Here is a 19,055-nt window from a genome sequence, read left to right as displayed (position 1 = left end):
ATTTGAAAATTTAATTATGTTTTAAGTTTTTGAGTTTTTTATTTCTTATTTGTTGTAGATATTTGTGGCGAAGCTATGGTGCAAGGGCACCAAATTTGTTGAAATTGGCCATAATAATCTTAAGTCTAAGACTCTAACATGTAGCTCTTCAGATTGTATTTGAGAAAATACACTCAAAAAAGCACAACAAGTATAACTTTGAGCTTCAGCCTTCAGTTGAGCAATTACATTTATTATAATTTTTAATTTTTAATTAATGAGCCTCCAATGTCAAGACTCAAGACTCACTAGTTTTTTTGACACACTTACAAGTTGGAGTTCTCATGCCTCAATGATTTAGTGTATGTGCATTACAATATCCAACTTCGAGTGAAACAAATAGAAGCACCAATGAATCCAGATGCCATTTCCTTAGACAATATTGATGAATTGTCTCAGTGGAGGGTGGAGTTTGAGGTGCCCATCTTGGAGGAGTCACCTTCATGGTTAGAGCCAGAGGATCCATTAGAACAGGGTCAGCAAGAGGAGGAGGACTCGAGGGAGGAGCAACATGAGGAGGTGGAGAAGGAGGAAGAGTAGGAGGAGGAGGAGAAGGTTGTGGGAGCATCAACATCAGCACCATCTGCTATAGATATAGGAGAGCACAACTCCATACCTAGCACTCATTATTTGACATTAGGTGCAGAGGCAGGGCCTTCTACTGCTAGGGGCAGGCCTAACAAACAGCCCATCATGTTTTCCCGTAAAAGGGGGAGAGGGCACTGATTTCAGATAGATAGCTACTAGTTTTATTTGTTTTGCTACATATAACTCATGGTGATGAGATACTTTTATATATGTGATGTTATTTTGTATTGGTTCTCCACATTTGAGCCCTTGATTGAACAATTATCAGGGATCAGCAGGGTTTGGTATCGCCTTTGATGTATCATTTTTATTTTACATCATATATATCAGTGCTTTCTTCATATTTATGTGCCAATGTGTTTATTTTGTGTTGTTATTGCTTTATATGTTTAAAAATCTGAAGAAAAAAATGAATATATTATGCATTTTTTATCCTTGCCGATATTGTCGATAAGATGTTTTCTGGACCCTCGCCGATATTTTGCCGATACCAATATTTTCAACACTGATTGAGAGTACTTGGTCAATGGTGTATCTTAGGAGTCCCATTCAGGAAGAACTAGTTCCTTGCCAGCCATCAAGATCCAAGAATGTTAGCAACATTTAGTGACCTACATTCATAGACTATCCATTATTGGGAATCATTGGAAAACAGCAGTAAGGTAATGGATTGCCATGTACAAAATAGAAACAAAAATTGAAATAAAATGAAATTATGTTTAATGTCCACTCATGACCAAGGAAAGATCAATGGGACCCAAAAGTAAAGTCAGTACAAGTAGGAAAATAGGGAGTACCTAGCACATTCTAAAAAGTAAGAAATTTGGTTTAACAACAATGCAGGAAGATAATCAAGACATATTCAACTTCACATATATATTTCACAAGATGGCTTTACAATTTTAGCCAATGTTGTAAACATGGCATCGGGATAAAATCGGAAAGGGTCCGGAAAACCAAAAAATTGTAAAAATCGGGACAATATCAATAAAAATCGGCAAACATCGGCTAGGCCAAAAAATCGTGATTTCGAGATAAAATCGGATGTTATCAAAATGTTCGCAACATTGATTTTAGCAATTAAGCAAGTTCCCAAAAACATTAAAAAAAACACATACACACACACAATCAGTCTCAAGGAAATAACGGAAATCATTTATCTATACTATTCAAATTAAATGGTTGTATATATAATTCCTAGTTAAACTTTTCAGCAGAATGTTAATTTTCTCTTGAAACTCTGCAGCTACTTAGATGAATTACTAAAAACAAGGAAATTGAAAATTGAAACCAAATTTACTTTCACCAAGATAAAGAGTTTCTTAACAATTTATAAGCAACGGAAAAACACCTGAGATAAAAACACATGCACACAAATTGACACACTTTTTTACCCAGGAAACCCAAAAGGGAAAACCTGCTTTCTTTGTTGTGGTATTTTATTGATTGTTCTTGAGCAAATGGATCTATTACAATTCACGGTGCTACTGTAGCCAGCAATAAGTCTCTCAGAACACAATTGTTCTCCTACTGAATAGCCTTTACTTGCCCTGAGAATCTCTAATCCCTACTCCACAATCCTTGAACACCTAAGCCCCTATTTCTTTGCACACTTGCTCCTATTTCCTAGTGCACAAGGCTCCTATTTCTTAGCGCACTTGTGGCCCTATTTCGTAGTGCACAAGAGGCCCTATTTCCTAGCACAAATCAGCTCCTAAAACTGTGCACACTTGCTCCTCAAGAATACACACTCCACACGCAAAGGATTGATCTCACAAGAATGATCAATCTTGTGCCTTTGTCCATCTCTTTATAGATAAAATTTGAACATGCAAGGAGGCCTAGTCTTTATTTGCGATTGCATAAGACTTAACTCGTTCTAATTGAACTTGTAACTGCCACCCCATCCTATAGTCAAACTGAAGAAGACTCCAACTAAATGAAGCTCCAACTCTACACATGCAATCTTGATGACCATTCCAGTAAACTAAAAATAAACTCACTGAAACCGAAGTCTATCTCATGAACTCACATCCATGCTAGAGAAAGACAAATTTGTGGCCTTCACTAGCTAAGACACAAGCCGGAAGACCTTCCGTCACTGCATTTTCAACACTCACTCTTAGCGAGGAAGGGATTTTGTGCAACTCCCAACTTATCTCTGAAATAGACAAAACTGCCTCTTGTCAATGCCTTAGTCAAGATATCTAATAATCTACTATCTGCTCCTCTGTTGGAATATATGTAGCTTCACTATCCCTTTCTGCACACAATCCTGTTGAGAAATCTAGGGGTAGCAAGATTAGGTGATTTCTCTTACTTTGATAACTGCTTGAGATGTATTTTTACTTAACTTGATTAGCTTCTTCTTTCACTTGATTATTATTAGTATTCTTGTTAAAATTGGCAAATAGGGCCAAATTCCACCTTAGGATAGCTCATATGATGGAGATGATTATTGCATTGGATTCCTCTTTTCGAGACGTCCAATTTTGATATAAATATCATCTCATTCTGACAAGCAAAAATGGAATTTTGAATTTATTATTTCTCATGCACAAATTGTCAAGGTCGACCTTAGTCAAATGTAGGCTCATGAAGCCCAATGGATGTCTCCTCACCCTCAATGAAGTGTATAAATAGGAGTGACCTCTCTCTCATTTGGACATCACTCATCTCATCACATATCTCTCTCTCCTCTCTTGATTGGTTCATACACCTTGGAGGCAACCTCTTCCTACTTTGCACGTGTGAAAGAAGGACGATTTTCTGGGTTAGTTTGCTGACCGAAAATTTCAAGAAACAGGGCAGCATTGACCAGCGTTGACTTCGATCTTGAGGATAGAATTCCGAGTTTTGAAGGCAGCGTTGGTTGGCACGATTTTCGAGGTGATTGGGACAATTTGACTAGTTTGACTTCAGTGTTGACTTCAGCCTTTGACTGTGGAAATTACAGCAGCGTTTCACTGGGTTGACCGAACTGTTTTTGGGCTGACTTTGACCTTCTTGAAAGGCCAAATTCTTCTGTTGTTGACCAAGCTACTTGGAGGACATTTTGGAGCTGCTTTGACCATTGTTGACTTTCTGGTTAGAGTTGCAGTTGACTGTTGTTCACTGCTGATTTGACAGGACTGTTTTGGGCATGTAATTCTGATATTTGTACTCTCTCTCTGTGCTGAACTATTGAAGAATAATAAGAAGATTTGATCAAAGGGTTTCCCCACATTGGGGTTTGTCCCTGACATCTGCCATATCTTGTGTCCTCTTGTCTTGGCTTGTCTTCTGCACATGTTTTTATGTTCTATCTGCATTTACTATCAATGTGTTTAAGTTAATGTGATTGCTACTGGATATAATTGGAAATTGTCATTGGGATGCTAAAGGAACATTGAAGTAAATTGTGCTAAAGCATAGAACATACCATTGTTATCTAAAATCCACATGGTATCAGAGCTCAGGTGAAGACAAAGCCCAAGCAAGAGTGAGGAAAAGCAATCACTAAGGGAACCTATTGGACAAGGACTTGGAACTAGTCCTGACGCAGCCTAAACCGCATCTACCCACATTATGCAAATAAAACTGCATGTCACACTATGTCTTAGGAATTTTAATATTCCTGCTTAGTAAAACCTTCTTAAACCAAGGTTTAATGCTCTTAATTAAATGCTTAAGCGGAAGCTATTTAATCACACGTTAATCAGATTATACCCGTGGATTTTCTTACTGTCCAATCCACAACAAACCTGACCAATCACCGTCAACCGCGTGTCGCACAACTGACGTATTTATTTCAACACTTGACTTTTGGGCGCTCCAAATTACCATCGTCGATCTGTCCCATCTGATCCAATGGCTATCGCGACGTATCACGCGCCAACTAGCCCGGCCGATCTCCACCGTATATTTCATTTACCTCAATCCAACGATGATCGTGTAATCTCGCGTGATTACTAGCACGATACATAACAGGTCGAGAGCGCGCGAGATAAGTGGTTTTGCTTCCCCACCGATGTGCTACGTGTCAACCCCTCAGGTTAATCACGTGAATTTGTAAAATATTGTTTACCATTTTGAGACCGTGCGAGATACTACTTACCGCTGTCGTAGACCGCTCCATTATTCTACTGTCACATGGCTTAATCTGATCCCTTCACTTCTTGACTTTATTTTGCGCGATAAGATCTCCGCCGATCCTATTCTATCAATCATGTCCGTTGATCTGACTGATCCAACGATTCCTGTGCACAGTTACTTCATTTCTTCCTCCTTTCCTTTCTTCATCTTTATGCAATTCCTCAGTGTTTTGGTCTATTCATCCGACTTGCCTATACGATTCTTTATGCATCTATCCTTTCTGAGATTATTCAATCACTTCTAATTGTTGTACTCCTTCTCTGTGCACTTTCCTCTCTCTGTTCTTCTATGGTTTAGGTTTTCTCCAGGGTTTCTGGTCTTTGGTTTTCTTCAGTGCAACTTCCTCCTGAACTTACTTCTACGTACTTTTAAGTGCTATCACATCTGAACTTCAACTTTGATCCTTCAATCGGATTCAAACGATCAAACCACTATCCTTCATTCTCCACCTCTGTGTTCTGCTTTAATTCCACCTGCATACATATACTATGCAGAAATTACTCTAATTCACACACAATTTATAATTCCATTAATCAATACACACCACACAACTCAGGAATCGAATTCTCTGTCTTTATAAACAATTATTTACATAATGAATCTCTCTCTCTGGCCTGATTTTCTAATCAGTGGCCTTTTTCCTTTCCTGCCCGTAGGCTTACAGTCAAACCCTATCTAATCTCTGAACTCTGATTCTCACTCTAACTCACTAACTCACTCTCTCTATGCCTTTTAGGCTTACATTTATACAAAAGGTTTTGTAACCCATTTCGGTTCAAATCCTTAATCTTTTGAACTAAATCCTGAATATCCTCTAAGTCCACTTTTGACTCAAATAATCCCTAAGGATCCTCTCTAGTTCCACAAACCATGAAACCAATTCCTAATCTAAGATTTACAATTGATTTCCAAATCTCTCAATCCCTAATGGAATCTTAACTAGCCTAAATCTCTCATGTTCTCCAACATTCGAGAACATTTACAATATTCCTCACAATATCTAATTAATTCCTATTCTTAATATCTCTCATAAACTTACTTAGAAACCTTAATAATTACATTAATTTAATACTCAGGAAACCAACTTCCTTGAAAACACAAGACCCCCTATGTCTACTAAAATACAATGAAATTGCTGAGCTGGATGCTCCTGCATCAGACTCCCAATGACGACTACATCTTTCTTAAAATTTGAGAACAAGCTTAAGGACAAATCCGACTATCATGCATGGAAGATGACTCTAGATTTTACATTGGAATAAAATGATTCTATGGATTATGTTAAAAGAAGAGTAGCGGAGCCTCCTTCAAATTCTGCAGCTACACAAACAAAGTAGAAGAAAAGTGAGTTTAAAGCTAAGAAAATTATTGTTAATCTTATTCACAAGACTTTGGTTGCCTATATTCTGATTTGGAAACATCTAAGGAGATGTATGACAAGTTGGTTGGGATGTTCAAAGTAAATAATGCAAATCAAGTTCTCCTTCTCAAGAACAAGTTGAAAGACATCAAGATGGATAGAGGAGAATCCATCTAATCCTACTTCATGAGGATTACCGAGATCAAAAATGATCTCCTAGCTATTGGAGAAGTCATTAGTGATAGAGAGCTTACTCTTATTGCACTTGGAGACCTTACAAGAGAATGGGATGTGTTCAACACTACCTTCTTCAACAATGACAGGATTCTAGGATTTGATGAATTATTGGATAGATGCACTCGAAAAGAAATAAGGATGATGGAAAGAGACAAGCCCTCAAATGGAAACAATCCTACCGCCTTCTCCGCTCATTCTAAGAGGAGGAACAATGTTGGTCCAAGGAATCAAGGACAAGGGTTCAAGTCGGGATTCAAAAAAAGAAGAAAAGGAAGATGCTTCAATTGTAACAGGTTTGGCCACTTCGCTAGAGAGTGTCCTTACAAGAAGGATACTCCAAGAGATGATGATAACAATAACAACAACTACAAAGGCAATGGCAATCAAAGGAACAATAGGTTCAATAACAAAGGAAAGAGGAATGCTCCCACTGCTCGAAATGGAAATGGTCGTCCTCCCAAGAAGTCGAGAAACTCCAGGTATGAAGAAGTTAATGTTGTAAAGAAAAAATAATTTTATCTTATTTATGCCCTCACCACCACCTCTCCTTCGGATACATTGGATCATTGGTTGATTGATAGTGGTGCCTCGAGGCACTTCACTGGGTACAAGGAGGTCCTCTCAAATTTGGTTGAAAAGAAGACAAATATGGAGATTATACTTGGGGATAATGCCACTTATCTCGTGAAAGGAATTGGGACTATTACTCTTCACTTAAATCAAGGTCAAACCCTACATTTACAAGAAGTACTATATGTACTTGATCTGAAAAAAATTTGGTCTCAATTTCTGTGATGGAAGACAAAGGTTTCAAGGTGATATTCATTGATGGGAAAGTTCGTGTTTGGCAAAGGAACCCAAGAGATGCATTCACACTTTGATTCGGGGTTGAAGGTCTCTATCAGGTTGGAGGAAGTCAATTAGGAGCAATGACTTGTGATACTTCTCTTCAATCTGAATTATGGCACCGAATATTTGTTCACTTCCATTTCAAAGCCTTACCTAATGTAAAGAAGATGGTCACAAGTATGTCCGAATTCAATTTAAATCATGAAAGTGTTTGTCAAGGACGTGAAGCTAGAAAACATACAAGGGGACCATTCCCCTCAAGTGAAACTCAAACCACCGATATTCTTCAATTGGTCCATTCTAATCTATCAAGTATGTTCCCGTGACATCTTTGGGTGGATATTTGTATTATGTTATTTTTGTGGATGACTTCTCTCGCAAAACATGGATCTATTTCTTACAGAAGAAGGATGAAGTATTCAAATGGTTCCGCTCCTTCAAAGCCTTGGTCGAGAACCAAACAGGGAAGATCAAAATATTGAGGACCGATAATGGAACCGAATATGAGTCAAATGAATTCAAAGACTATTGTAGAGAAGCTAGCATTAAAAGGGAGACCACTACTGCATATACTCCTAAACAAAATGGTGTTGTCGAAAGGAAGTCTCGTACTATCATAGAAGCCACCCGTGTTATACTTCATGATCAAGGTCTTCCGAAGTTCTTATGGGGAGAAGTTGTAAACACCGTCATGTATGTCCAAAACAGATGCCCACATCAAGCTTTGGACTTCAAGGCACTCGAAGAAGTTTTCACCGGTAAGAAACCTAATGTTTCTTATTCTAGAATTTTTGGTTGTCTCGTATATTTTCATGTGCTGAAAAAGAAAAGAAACAAACTAGATGCATTTGGGAAGAAATGAACATTTGTGGGCTACAGTGAAACTTCAAAGGCATATAGAAGCTATGTGTCTAGTCAAAAGGAAGTGGAATTAAGTCATGATGTCACTATCGATGAAGATTCTTCTCTTAGAAAGATCTGAGATCTTCCTATCCCTAGGAAGGACAATGATGATGCTGATGCAAAAAAGCAGGATGAACCTCCGTCTGATGAACCGATATCCAATGTGGAAGGTCCAATGGATCCCATTGATCCACCTCCTAGTGAGCCCTCTACATCAAGAAAAATACCTTTGTGGCTCAAAGATACTCTCGAAGATGCTAAGAAACACACTGCACCAAGGGGGACATTTCATGAAAGCAAGAAATCGAATAGGAACCAAGGGTATTTAGTTGCCATTTATACCATTATACAATTTGCGCCTTGTACATTCGAAAAAGTTGTGAAGCAACAAGTTTGAAAGGATGCGATGAACGAGGAGTATGAGTCGATCATGAAAAATGATGTTTGGTATTTGGTTCCTAGACCCAAGGACAAGTCAGTGGTCACTTCTAAATGGCTCTACAAGATCAAACATGGCGCTGATGGGAGTGCTGAAAAGTTCAAGGCCATATTTGTTTCTCGACTTCGAGGCTTCTCTCAAAAGGAACGAGTAGACTACGATGAGATATTTGCACTAGTTGCCCGATATACCACCATCCGTTCAATTATAGCCCTTGCTGCCTCGCAAGGATGGAGCCTACACCAGATGGATGTCAAAACTGCCTTTTTGCGTGGTTCGCTTAAGGAGGAAGTCTATGTGGAACAACCCGAGGGGTTCAAGGTTCAAGATCGTGAGACACATGTATGCAAGTTGAAGAAATCCCTCTACGTGTTGAAGCAAGCCCCTACGGCTTGGTATGAGAGGATCGATAACTATCTTATGAAGTCAGAATTCACAAGGAGCAATGCTAACCCAAACCTATACTTCAAGGTTGAAAATGACAGACCTCTCATTCTTGTCCTTTATGTGGATGATCTCTTTCTGACAGGTGATGACCCTCTCATTCATCAATGCAAGAGGGAGTTGGCTTCCGAGTTCAAGATGAAGGACCTAGGACTGATGCATTACTTCCTAGGGTTGGAGGTTTGGCAAAAGCCAGATGAGATTTTCCTTTCTCAAGGAAAATACAATGTGAAGCTACTTGAGAGATGTGGGATGGTGGACTGCAAATCCGTGACTACTCCGATGGAACTCAACTTTAAGAAGCTATGTGGAAGTGCTGCTAAGCCCAAATTAGTGAACCCTTCCGAGTATTGTCAACTTGTGGGGGCCCTAATGTTCTTGGTCAACTCCCATCCTGACATATGCTTCGTTGTGAACATGTTGAGTCAGTTTATTGTCGAGCCTCATCACATTCATTGGATTGCTGCTAAGAATCTCTTGAGATATCTCCGAGGCACAATCCACTATGGTCTAAGATACACTGTCGGGAACTTGAGGCTACATGGATATTCAGATGTTGATTGGACTGGCACTGTGGTGGACTGTAAGAGCACGTCTAGGTGTTGCTTCTCTTTGGGGTCTACTTCAATAACTTGGATGAGCAGGAAGCAGAAATTGGTTGCACTAAGCACCGCTGAGGCCAAATACATTGCTGCATGTATGACCTGTTGTGAAGCTTTTTGGTTGAGGAAGCTCTTCAGTGAGCTATTTGAGCACGTGTTGGATACCAATATGATCTTTTGCGACAACTAGAGTGGGATTCGCCTATCAGAGAATCTCGTGTTCCATGACCGCCCCAAGCACATTGATATCAGGTACCACCTTATCTGGGATATGGTACAACGGGGAGAAATAAGGCTCCAACACATTAGAACAGATAAGCAAGTTGCAGATATTCTCACGAAGCCTTTGGGGAAGGTCAAATTCTTAACCTTCCAAGAGAGACTTGGAGTCGTGGAATGACCCTCCTATGAGGGTCTCGTATGAGTTGGACACAAAGCTCTGGAAGCTCCTGCGAGCTTGGGGTACTTCTTGGAGCTATGAGCGACCATAGGGTGAGTAGTGCACCATCCCCTAGTGGTGCGCTAGATACAGGGTGAGTGGTTCACCTTCTCTTATGGCATATGAGCAAGATGAGTGGTTCAGCTTCTCCTGCTGATGCCCTGGCACACATCCCACCCATAGAGTCTAGGACTCAGGGGAAGTACCTCTCGTTAGCACTCCTTGAGAGAGACTTGGAGTCAAATTCTTAACCTTAAGTCAAATTCTTAACCTTCCAAGAGAGACTTGGAGTCGTGGAATGACCCTCCTATGAGGGTCTCGTATGAGTTGGGAAAAGACGGTTAGGGACCATAGCACTACCAATGAACACATCGTGTATTGTCGTACTCCCTATGACTAGGATGCATGGTGTTCAACAACTTGATCTGCGATCAAGGACTGACTTTAATCAGTGGAGAGCGGTATGATCCTATGACTCACTCTCGATCACTTCTTCATTATTACTTCTTAGTTGAGCAGAGTAGAGCAAGACAGTGATGACAGGGATGGTACAGGATGACAGGATGGCATGATGACAGTTGGATTGGCAAGTGGAATTCTCCCTAGTTGAGAAGGTGTGTTAAAATTGGCAACTATGGCCAAATTCCACCTTGGGACAGTTCATATGATGGAAATGATTATTGCATTGGATTCCTCTTTTCAAGAGGTGCAATTTTGATATAAAGATCATCTCAGTCTCACAAGCAGAAATGGAATTTTGAATTTATTCTTTCTCATGCACAAATTGTCAAGGTCGGCCTCAGTCAAATGTAGGCTCATGAAGCCCAATGGATGTGTCTCCTCACCCTCAACGAAGTGTATAGATATGAGTGACCTCTCTCTCATTTGGACATCACTCATCTCATCACATATCTCTCTCTCTCCTCTCTTGATTTGTTCATACCAATGTTGCACACATCGCGATCGGGATTTAATCGGCGCCGGGAAAAAAGCGGAAAAAATCGTTAAAATCGGGAAAAAATCGGAAAAAAGCGGGAAAAAATCGTTTGGCACAAAAATATTCATTTTTTTTCAATTTTTTTCAATTTTTTTAATATCTAAACCATCTACAACATAAAATAAATACATTGACACATAAATATGATAAAAAAACTAATATATAAGATGTTCAATATCATTTCTAGCGCTAAAATCACACATAACATTGAATCATGTCCTGAATAGTAAGTCCTGAGTCCCAAGTCCAACTCAGCCTCAAAATATCAACAAAAAATATGATAATGTATCTCATCATGTCATAATGTCATATACAATAAAATGAAAGTCTAATCCTATTGATTTCCTCTGCCCCTCTTGCGAGAATATGGCACAGCTTTCTCTTTCCCTCTAGATGTAGAAGCTGGTGCCTGTGGTGGTGGAAATGGCAGTGGAGTCTGACGTGCTCTAGAAGCTGAAGAACTAGTAGTAGCAGCTACAGGAGGCTGAGGTGGACGGAGACCACGTCCTCTACTGGTGGTAGTGGTAGCCCGGGTAGCCCGGGTAGGCGGTGTCACCTCCTCCTCCTGCTCCTCCAACTCCTCCTCCTCCTGCTCTTGCTCCTGCTCCTGCTCCTGCTCCTCCTCCTCCTCCTCCTCCCCCTCCTCCTCCCCCTCCTCCTGCACTAACCAATCCTCAGTGGGATCCATGAGAGGCCTCTCGGTCTCAACCCTCCATTCAGCAGTGGTGTCAATCCCATCCAATGAGATGGCTTCCGTATCAGGTGTCTTCTCTAGTTGTTTCACCCACAATCGAAGATTGTAGTAGACATAGACCATGTCATTAAGTCTATGGGACTCCAACCTGTACAAAGTTCATGAAATAATAAATTAATAATTAATATTATAAAAAAAATATTGTTTAAAACTTTAATGAATTCAAAAATTTATTTGGAAATTTGCAATATTTTAAATGTTTAAGTGTTAACCTATTGCGCTTCTTGTTGTGTATTTTTTCAAATACACTCCAATTGCGCTCACATCCCGAGGAGCTGCATGTTTGGCTGAGGATCCGCACGGCAAGATTTTGCAAAAGGGGTACTCTGCCACCATACATCTTCCACCATGCGTCTACAACAAAATTACAAAGAAAATTTTAAATAAACATAAGAAAAAAATGGAATTTGAAGAAACAATGAAATTTGAAACAAAGTTACAAAGTACATACTACAAACTAAAAAATACCTGGCATTTTAACCGTCCTATCAATGACAGCCATCTCAAAGCCAAATGTGCCAGCTGACAACTTATATTGCTCAATTTGTCTAGAGGCCTCCATACGTTCTTCTGAAGTTCTCACCATCTTCTGGACACAGGTTAATAATCCTTCCACGACCTCAACATCAAAATTAAACCCACATGCATAAGAAAATGCAGGGTTCAGGAAAAGGCCAGCAGCATGAATGGGACGATGGAGTGTGTTGTTCCATCGCTCATCAATGACGTTCCATAGAAGGAGTTGTCTCTGGAACCCATCATCTCCCTTGTCATCATAGTAGGACCGAATGGCTTCTTTGGCCCTATCCATGGCTTCATACAAATAGCCCATTGCGGGCTTCTCACCATCAACCAACCGAAGAACCTTTACCAAAGGTTCTGTAACAGCGCACACCTCCTGCACTCCCGCCCAGAAGTCCTCCTGGTATGAAACTAGTCTGCAGACGGCCTCTCCTTCTGGTTTGCGGCTCATTGTCGAAGCACGCCACTCCTCTGAAAGAAACATTCTCTTCAAATCCCACATAGAATTCAAGAGGGATTGAAGAGATATGAAACTCGTCGCAAACCGTGTAATGGCGGGGCGCACCAACTCTTTGTTGTTGGTGCATTTTCTCATCAAGCTAAGCACAGATGTGTGATTGTAAATAAATTTTGTGATGCTTTTTGATGAGTCAACAACCTCTTTGACAAAGGGAATTTTCCCAATGTCCTCTAACATCAAATCAATACAATGGGCAGCACAAGGTGTCCAAAATAAAGTAGGATGCCTGTCCATAAGCATTCTACCAGCAGCAACATAATTTGCAGCATTGTCCGTTATGACTTGGACAACATTTTCTGCACCCACCTCCAAAATAAACACATCCAGCAAATCACATAAATTTTTTGCATCTTTGATTTGATGAGTTGCATCAACAGATTTGATAAACATAGTCCCCAAGGGACAACTAACCAAGAAGTTTATAAGGGTTCTCCCCTTTTGGTCAGTCCAACCATCTGACATAACAGTGCATCCTGTTTGTGCCCATGATGCCCTAAAATCCTCCAATCTTTGGGTGCAGTCACGCTTTTCATCTTGAAGAAGCCGGCCTCTGAAATCATGAAGAGAAGGGAGTTTGTACCCCGGGCCAACACTGGCAACAGCATCAAGAGTAGGTTGGAAAAATGGATTATTCCTTATAATGCTGAAAGGAATATCACTCCAGAGGAGAAATTTTGTCATCAACTTGTCAGCTTTTTCTTTTTCAGTTCTTTTTAGCATTGAACCAATAGTTGGTTGTGAACCAGGTGTGGTTCGAGGAACAAAATATGATGATGCAGCTACCGGATTGACTGACGCTGCAGTAGAACCTGTGCCACTTGGCCCACTTCCTTCAACTGACCTTTTTAGTTGCCTTTTGAGTTCTTCTTTGGCGTCTCTAGTGTGCTCTAATTCTCCCAATGCTCTCATGGCTTTTTGGATAATTTCAGCATTTGTCTTTAGACAGGGCACCACATCACGTCCAGGGATTTGTGCAAGGTGGAACTTCAACCTGTACACCCCCCCGAATATTTCCTTTCCACACAACTTGCAATACAAGTTTTGTCTATCATTCGGAGTTTTAGGGTCACCATATTCCCAGAAAGGATCCAATTTCCTTGGCATGTTTGTTTTTGAATTTTGAATTTGCAAACCTATGGAAAAATAAGGATTAGGAAATAGGAATTTAGGATTACATAAATGATAATAGTAAATACAAATTACAATTTAGCATTTGCAAAATTACAAGCTAATTATTTCCAAAATCCCAATTTCTAAACCCAAGTTACCCAACCAAATGCCAAAAAACAATGAAAAATCAAAAAAAATAAACAATGTTTAAAGAAAATGAGAAAATAAAAATCAAAAATTGGTTCTCATAGTCATAACAAATAACCCATCCCAAATCAATGAAAAATTTCCAAAAATTCTTTAAAAACAATGAAAAACAAAGTTTTTATAGAACCAAAACAAAAAAAAATTAATCTACATACCTGGTTTATGGACAAATTGGCGATCTTGGCTTGGATTCCTCCTAAAATCGCTTCGATTCGCTCCCACAACGGACGGCAACCCTCTCCCTCACTTCCTCTCCTTCTCCTCCTTCTCCTCCGCGGCGGACTGCTGAATGAATAAAAAAAATTTCGTTTTTTCCATATAAAACCCCGCTGCCCGCGCCCCTCGCGATTTAATGCGAAAAAATCGCGATTTTATCGAAAAAATCGCGATTTTTTCAAAAAATCGCGATTTTTTCGATAAAAATCGCTATAAAAAAAAAGCGGCGATTTTTTGGATAAAAATCGCGCTTTGAATCGGCAATTTAAAAAAATCGCGATTTTCCGATTTTATCGCGATTTTATCGCGATGTGTGCAACACTGGTTCATACAGCTTGGAGGCGGGCTCTTCCTAATTTGCACATGTGAGAGAAGGACGATTTTCTGGGGTAGTTTGCTGGACGAAAATTTCAAGAAACAAGGCAACGTTGACCAGCATTGACTTGGGTGATTTTGACCAATGTTGACTTTGATCTTGAGGGCAAAATTCCAATTTTTGAAGTCCTCACTGATGGGCACAATTTTCAAGGTGATTGGGACAATTTCACTGGTTTGACTTCAGCACTTCGATTTGCCCAACAACTGTAGAAACCCTAGCATGAGAGAGAGAGAGACCCAAAACTTTGATCTTTCTCCTCTTCTTTTTCATCCTTTTCTAGCTACTTTCTTGAGGAGATCGAACTTGCTTTAGAGTGTGTCCAAATGAGGTCGAGTTCCTTCTTATTTATAGGCTTTTAAGGGGTACAAATTACTATCTTTAGGATGACTTGTCCCTTCATGTAGGCCGACTTGATCTTTGCACCATGACGAGGTCATGGAGGGTCTTTTGACTTTCTTTTGACTCAAATAAATTTTCTCTACAATATGTAACATGCCCAAATGGGTCTTCCATACATGACAATGACTCTTCTTGACTTGTAGACTCAATGACAAACCCTAGAAGCTCTCAATGGGAATTTTACTTAAAAATAAATTTCCCTTGAGCATGAAACCCATGCCTCAAGAATAACAACAATAGATTTATTTTTCTCTTTTCATTAAATACATAAAATCATGATTAGATGTCATTATGAAGACCAAACCTAGTTACATATTTCAACACTCCCTCTAAACTATGGAAGCATTCATAATCCATGCAAAGTACTTGGACATTCTCAATTTGAAGAATTATCATAAGAAGAGTCAGATTGGTAACCCATCTATTTAGCATCATATCATCCAGCATTGTCACACAGCAAGGCCTTGACTAACAGCTCTATCTCTCCACAAGATCAGAGCATAGTGTTAGCGAGACCAATGACTTATAGACACCATCATCATTGTCTCTCAAGATACATACCCCACCCAGGTGTTCACAGAGTAGAGTATGTCCTCCCAAGACTATTCTTATCTTGGATTCCCAATCCTCAAAGAATATCAATCCTCTTCGACTACTCTTATCTTGTATGCCCTACCTCATCCTCAAAGAGTATCAGATGTCAGACGCCTACCCAATCCTCCGTTCTTTCTTTCCAAAGTGAATATAAGAATGATGTGTCTATCTCTCCCTCTCAACTAGAGAGGACATACTCATTCTTATAAAGGAATGTACCAAAGCTCCCTCTTATTCAAGGACTTGTCCAAGCTCCCTCTTAACCAGGGACTTGCTTCCAGCAACTTTCTTCTCTAGGTGGAGATCATGGGACTATCAGCTGCTTGTGGGGCTCCTTCTTTCAATGTCATGAAGTTCATCTTCAACATTATGGAGCCTTCATCTTTTGTAGGGCATCGGCCATCCATCACTTTCCTTCACGAGCCACATCAGTCATGTCATCCTTCTCTCTGTCAAAAAGTGATCCTCTAGTCCCCATCTGGCTTTTTCCTCATACAGCTACCTCTTTCAAGTCATGTTTCCTCCAGGATATTTCATCCAACCACATGAGTGCTAGTTGTAGGTGACATCTACAACTCTCTTTTCAGTAGCCCTGTATCAACCCATCCAAATGTTGTTCAAAAATAAAAAAATTAACATCAAATCAAAGTTACCTTTTGTGATGGCCTTTCATCATGACATCTTGTTTGCCTGCAACATCCTACAAATTCATAAACATATCTTCAAGACTTCATATGTCAAGGGTCTCCTTTCTTTACAGACCTTATCATGGTCTTCTTCTCTATGGAGATGTCATGATCAATTCTTCTAGTCATCGAATGTTGACTTCTTGTGAACGTAGTTGCATCTTTCACGATCTCTATTTCGTTCTTCACACATTGCTTCCCAGGAACTCATAGTTCCTTCATCTTTGTCAACCACCTCATAGTCCATATGAGGGCATATTATGTTGATTTCATCTTATCAATAAGTGAGTTATGCCTTCATGCATCTTTCCAAAGAAAGAGATCACTTTTCTTTGATCATGCTCATGAGATGAAGCATTTTCTCATGCTATCTGCAACTATATGGTGACATGACTTAATCTAATCTATCAAATATATGCATACCTCTTTCCTCCTTTTGGTCATCTAGACTTCCTTCGGCAGCTTCCTTTCCTTGATTGAGAGTACTCCAATCAACTTGTCTTGTTGCACTCCTTTGTCACCATACCATCATCCTTCTAAACAATGTACCCCACACAAAGTGGAATGATCAGCGAGACACTTGCTTCTTCCAAGAAGAGGTGAACCTTCTAATGAAGATCCGAACAGAGAATCTAGATTATCCTCATCCGGTAGAAGCTCCTTTCTCATGATGATGATGTATGATGAATTCTTTCTACCATGCTAGATGACTTTCTTTCAATTATATGCACTATACATGCTTTCAATGAGGTTAGCACAAGCCACTTCCTTTATGTGATAATTGCTACATCCGTATAGACTTCTACTTCACTATCCTTTTCAAGCTTCTATAATGAACTCCTGCTTCAATCATATGCTTCTCCCATGATGCCATTTCCTGATATGATGCATCCTATTATACTTACAATGCTTCCTACCATGATAGCTATTATTTACAAAACTAAAAAGAACTTAGTGGAGGAGATTATCTCAGTCATAGTAGAGATCTCTTACTTTCTCCTTATTTTATTTCTTCTTCTCAGGTTCTTCCACTTCTTCAATGATGTGGGCTTCTTCCCTTCCTCTTTTGTTGTTGTCCTTCATAAGTTTTGGACAGTCTCTCTTGTAGTGCCCATATTCATGACAACCATAGCATTAGACCTTTGACATTTTCTTCTTGTTCTTCCTAGCCATGGCAACAAATGCTGAGACTTTCTTGTTTGATCCTACATCGCTTTTTGCCTTCAATCTGGTTTCTTCAATTTTACACAATGACCAAAGTTCACTGAATGGGGTGGCTTCCTTCTTTCCAAAGATGCTAGATGTGAAGTTGCCCCATTCCTCTAGAAGTGCATTGAGCACTATGGTGGTCATTTCTTTATCGAACATTATTTCTCCCAACTCTTGTAGTTGGTCTCTTATTTCTGATACCTTCATAAAATATGGGGCTATTCCATCTTCCTTTGAGATCTTCATTTTGTACAACTCGTTCCTCAAAGATATCACTTCTCCTACAATACTTACGGAGAACAATTCTATTAACTTGTCATATATTTCTTTTGATGTCTCCAACTTTGATACATTAGGTATGAGGGGATCCTTGATAGATTCAATAAGAATCCTTTGAGCCCTTGCCCTTTCATATACTTTGCTAGAGCTTGAGCTTCTTCCTTTGGAGGCTTAGTGATTGATCCCTTAACATGTTCATCGACTTCATTTTCTACGAGGATCAAATCTGTCCTATTCTTCCATGCAAGAAAGTTTGATGACCCAACCAATTTGTTGTTTTACTTGGAAATGAAGTCATTTTGATAGCAAATTCGGTCATAAATATAGAAGCACTTACTTGTCAAGTGAAGATGCTCTTTGATGACAATATCTTCAATTTGATGCCTTCTTGATTTTGATGATGATGTTGATAATAGAAGATGTCTTCCTTCAAAAGTGACCCTTCAAAGAGAGGGAGATCACCTTGATTCCTTCATGATGAAGACAACGCCTCTTCTTGCTTCCCTTGATTGTAGAGACTCCAAAATGCTTCAATGAGTAGTCATTGTTTAAGTGGAGGTAGGGTGCTATAGATCTTATCTTTGTGATGATGACGTGAGTTTCTCAAGAATGCTTCAAGTGTATAACCCTTCTTTGGATGAGCTAGGGTTTTGAGGTCTTCTTTCTTTGGGATGTGATGATCCTTGAGATGAATGGTTCTTCTTGATGATTGATGCTCTTGATGACCTTCTAGTGATTCAGCTTGTCAGTGCTCGTCTTTAAGTTGCCTTTCCTTGTCTTGTCACCTTAGCTCTGATACCATGTTGACAAATCTAAGGGCAGCTAGATTAGGTGATTTCTCTTACTTTGATAATTGCTTGTGATGTATTTTTAATTAACTTGATTAACTTCTTCTTTCACTTGATTATTATTAGTATTCTCCATCAAGCAGCTACCAAACCATAAAGAACAATAAGACAAAGGACACAAGATATAGGCGATCAACTAAGGCTAAAACCTCTCCAACTAAGAGGAAAACCCGCAAGAATTTCTCTTCTTATAGAATCTTGAATTGAAGAATTCCAAGACTTATGACCCTTGACCAAGACCCTCCAAGACCAAGTCAAACCTTTCTTCCTTGATGAGCTTTCCTTCCAACAACTTAGGCAA

At 39.6% G+C, this 19,055-nt stretch overlaps 2 protein-coding genes across 2 annotated transcripts in view; both read right to left on the bottom strand.

Moving 5' to 3' along the window:
* Nucleotides 1-19,055, bottom strand: part of LOC149226387 (D-amino-acid oxidase-like) — a 71,882-nt gene that overhangs the window by 13,707 nt on the left and 39,120 nt on the right. The window lies entirely within an intron of this gene.
* Nucleotides 11,693-14,399, bottom strand: LOC149226388 (uncharacterized). Its single transcript, XM_089377475.1, has 2 exons — nt 11,998-14,399; nt 11,693-11,873 (listed from the first exon to the last, which is right to left on the bottom strand). The coding sequence occupies exon 1, from the start codon at nt 13,929-13,931 to the stop codon at nt 12,243-12,245; it is 1,689 nt and encodes a 562-aa protein (XP_089233601.1). The 5' UTR covers nt 13,932-14,399; the 3' UTR covers nt 11,693-11,873; nt 11,998-12,242.

The sequence above is a fragment of the Pinus tabuliformis genome, chromosome J (assembly GCF_031772625.1).
Source record: "Pinus tabuliformis cultivar Carrire ecotype Pingquan chromosome J, CPIR1, whole genome shotgun sequence".
NCBI classification, from domain to species: Eukaryota; Viridiplantae; Streptophyta; class Pinopsida; order Pinales; family Pinaceae; genus Pinus; species Pinus tabuliformis.
The sequence above is the reverse complement of the archived record's forward strand: the minus strand, read 5'-3'. Positions and strand labels throughout refer to the sequence as shown.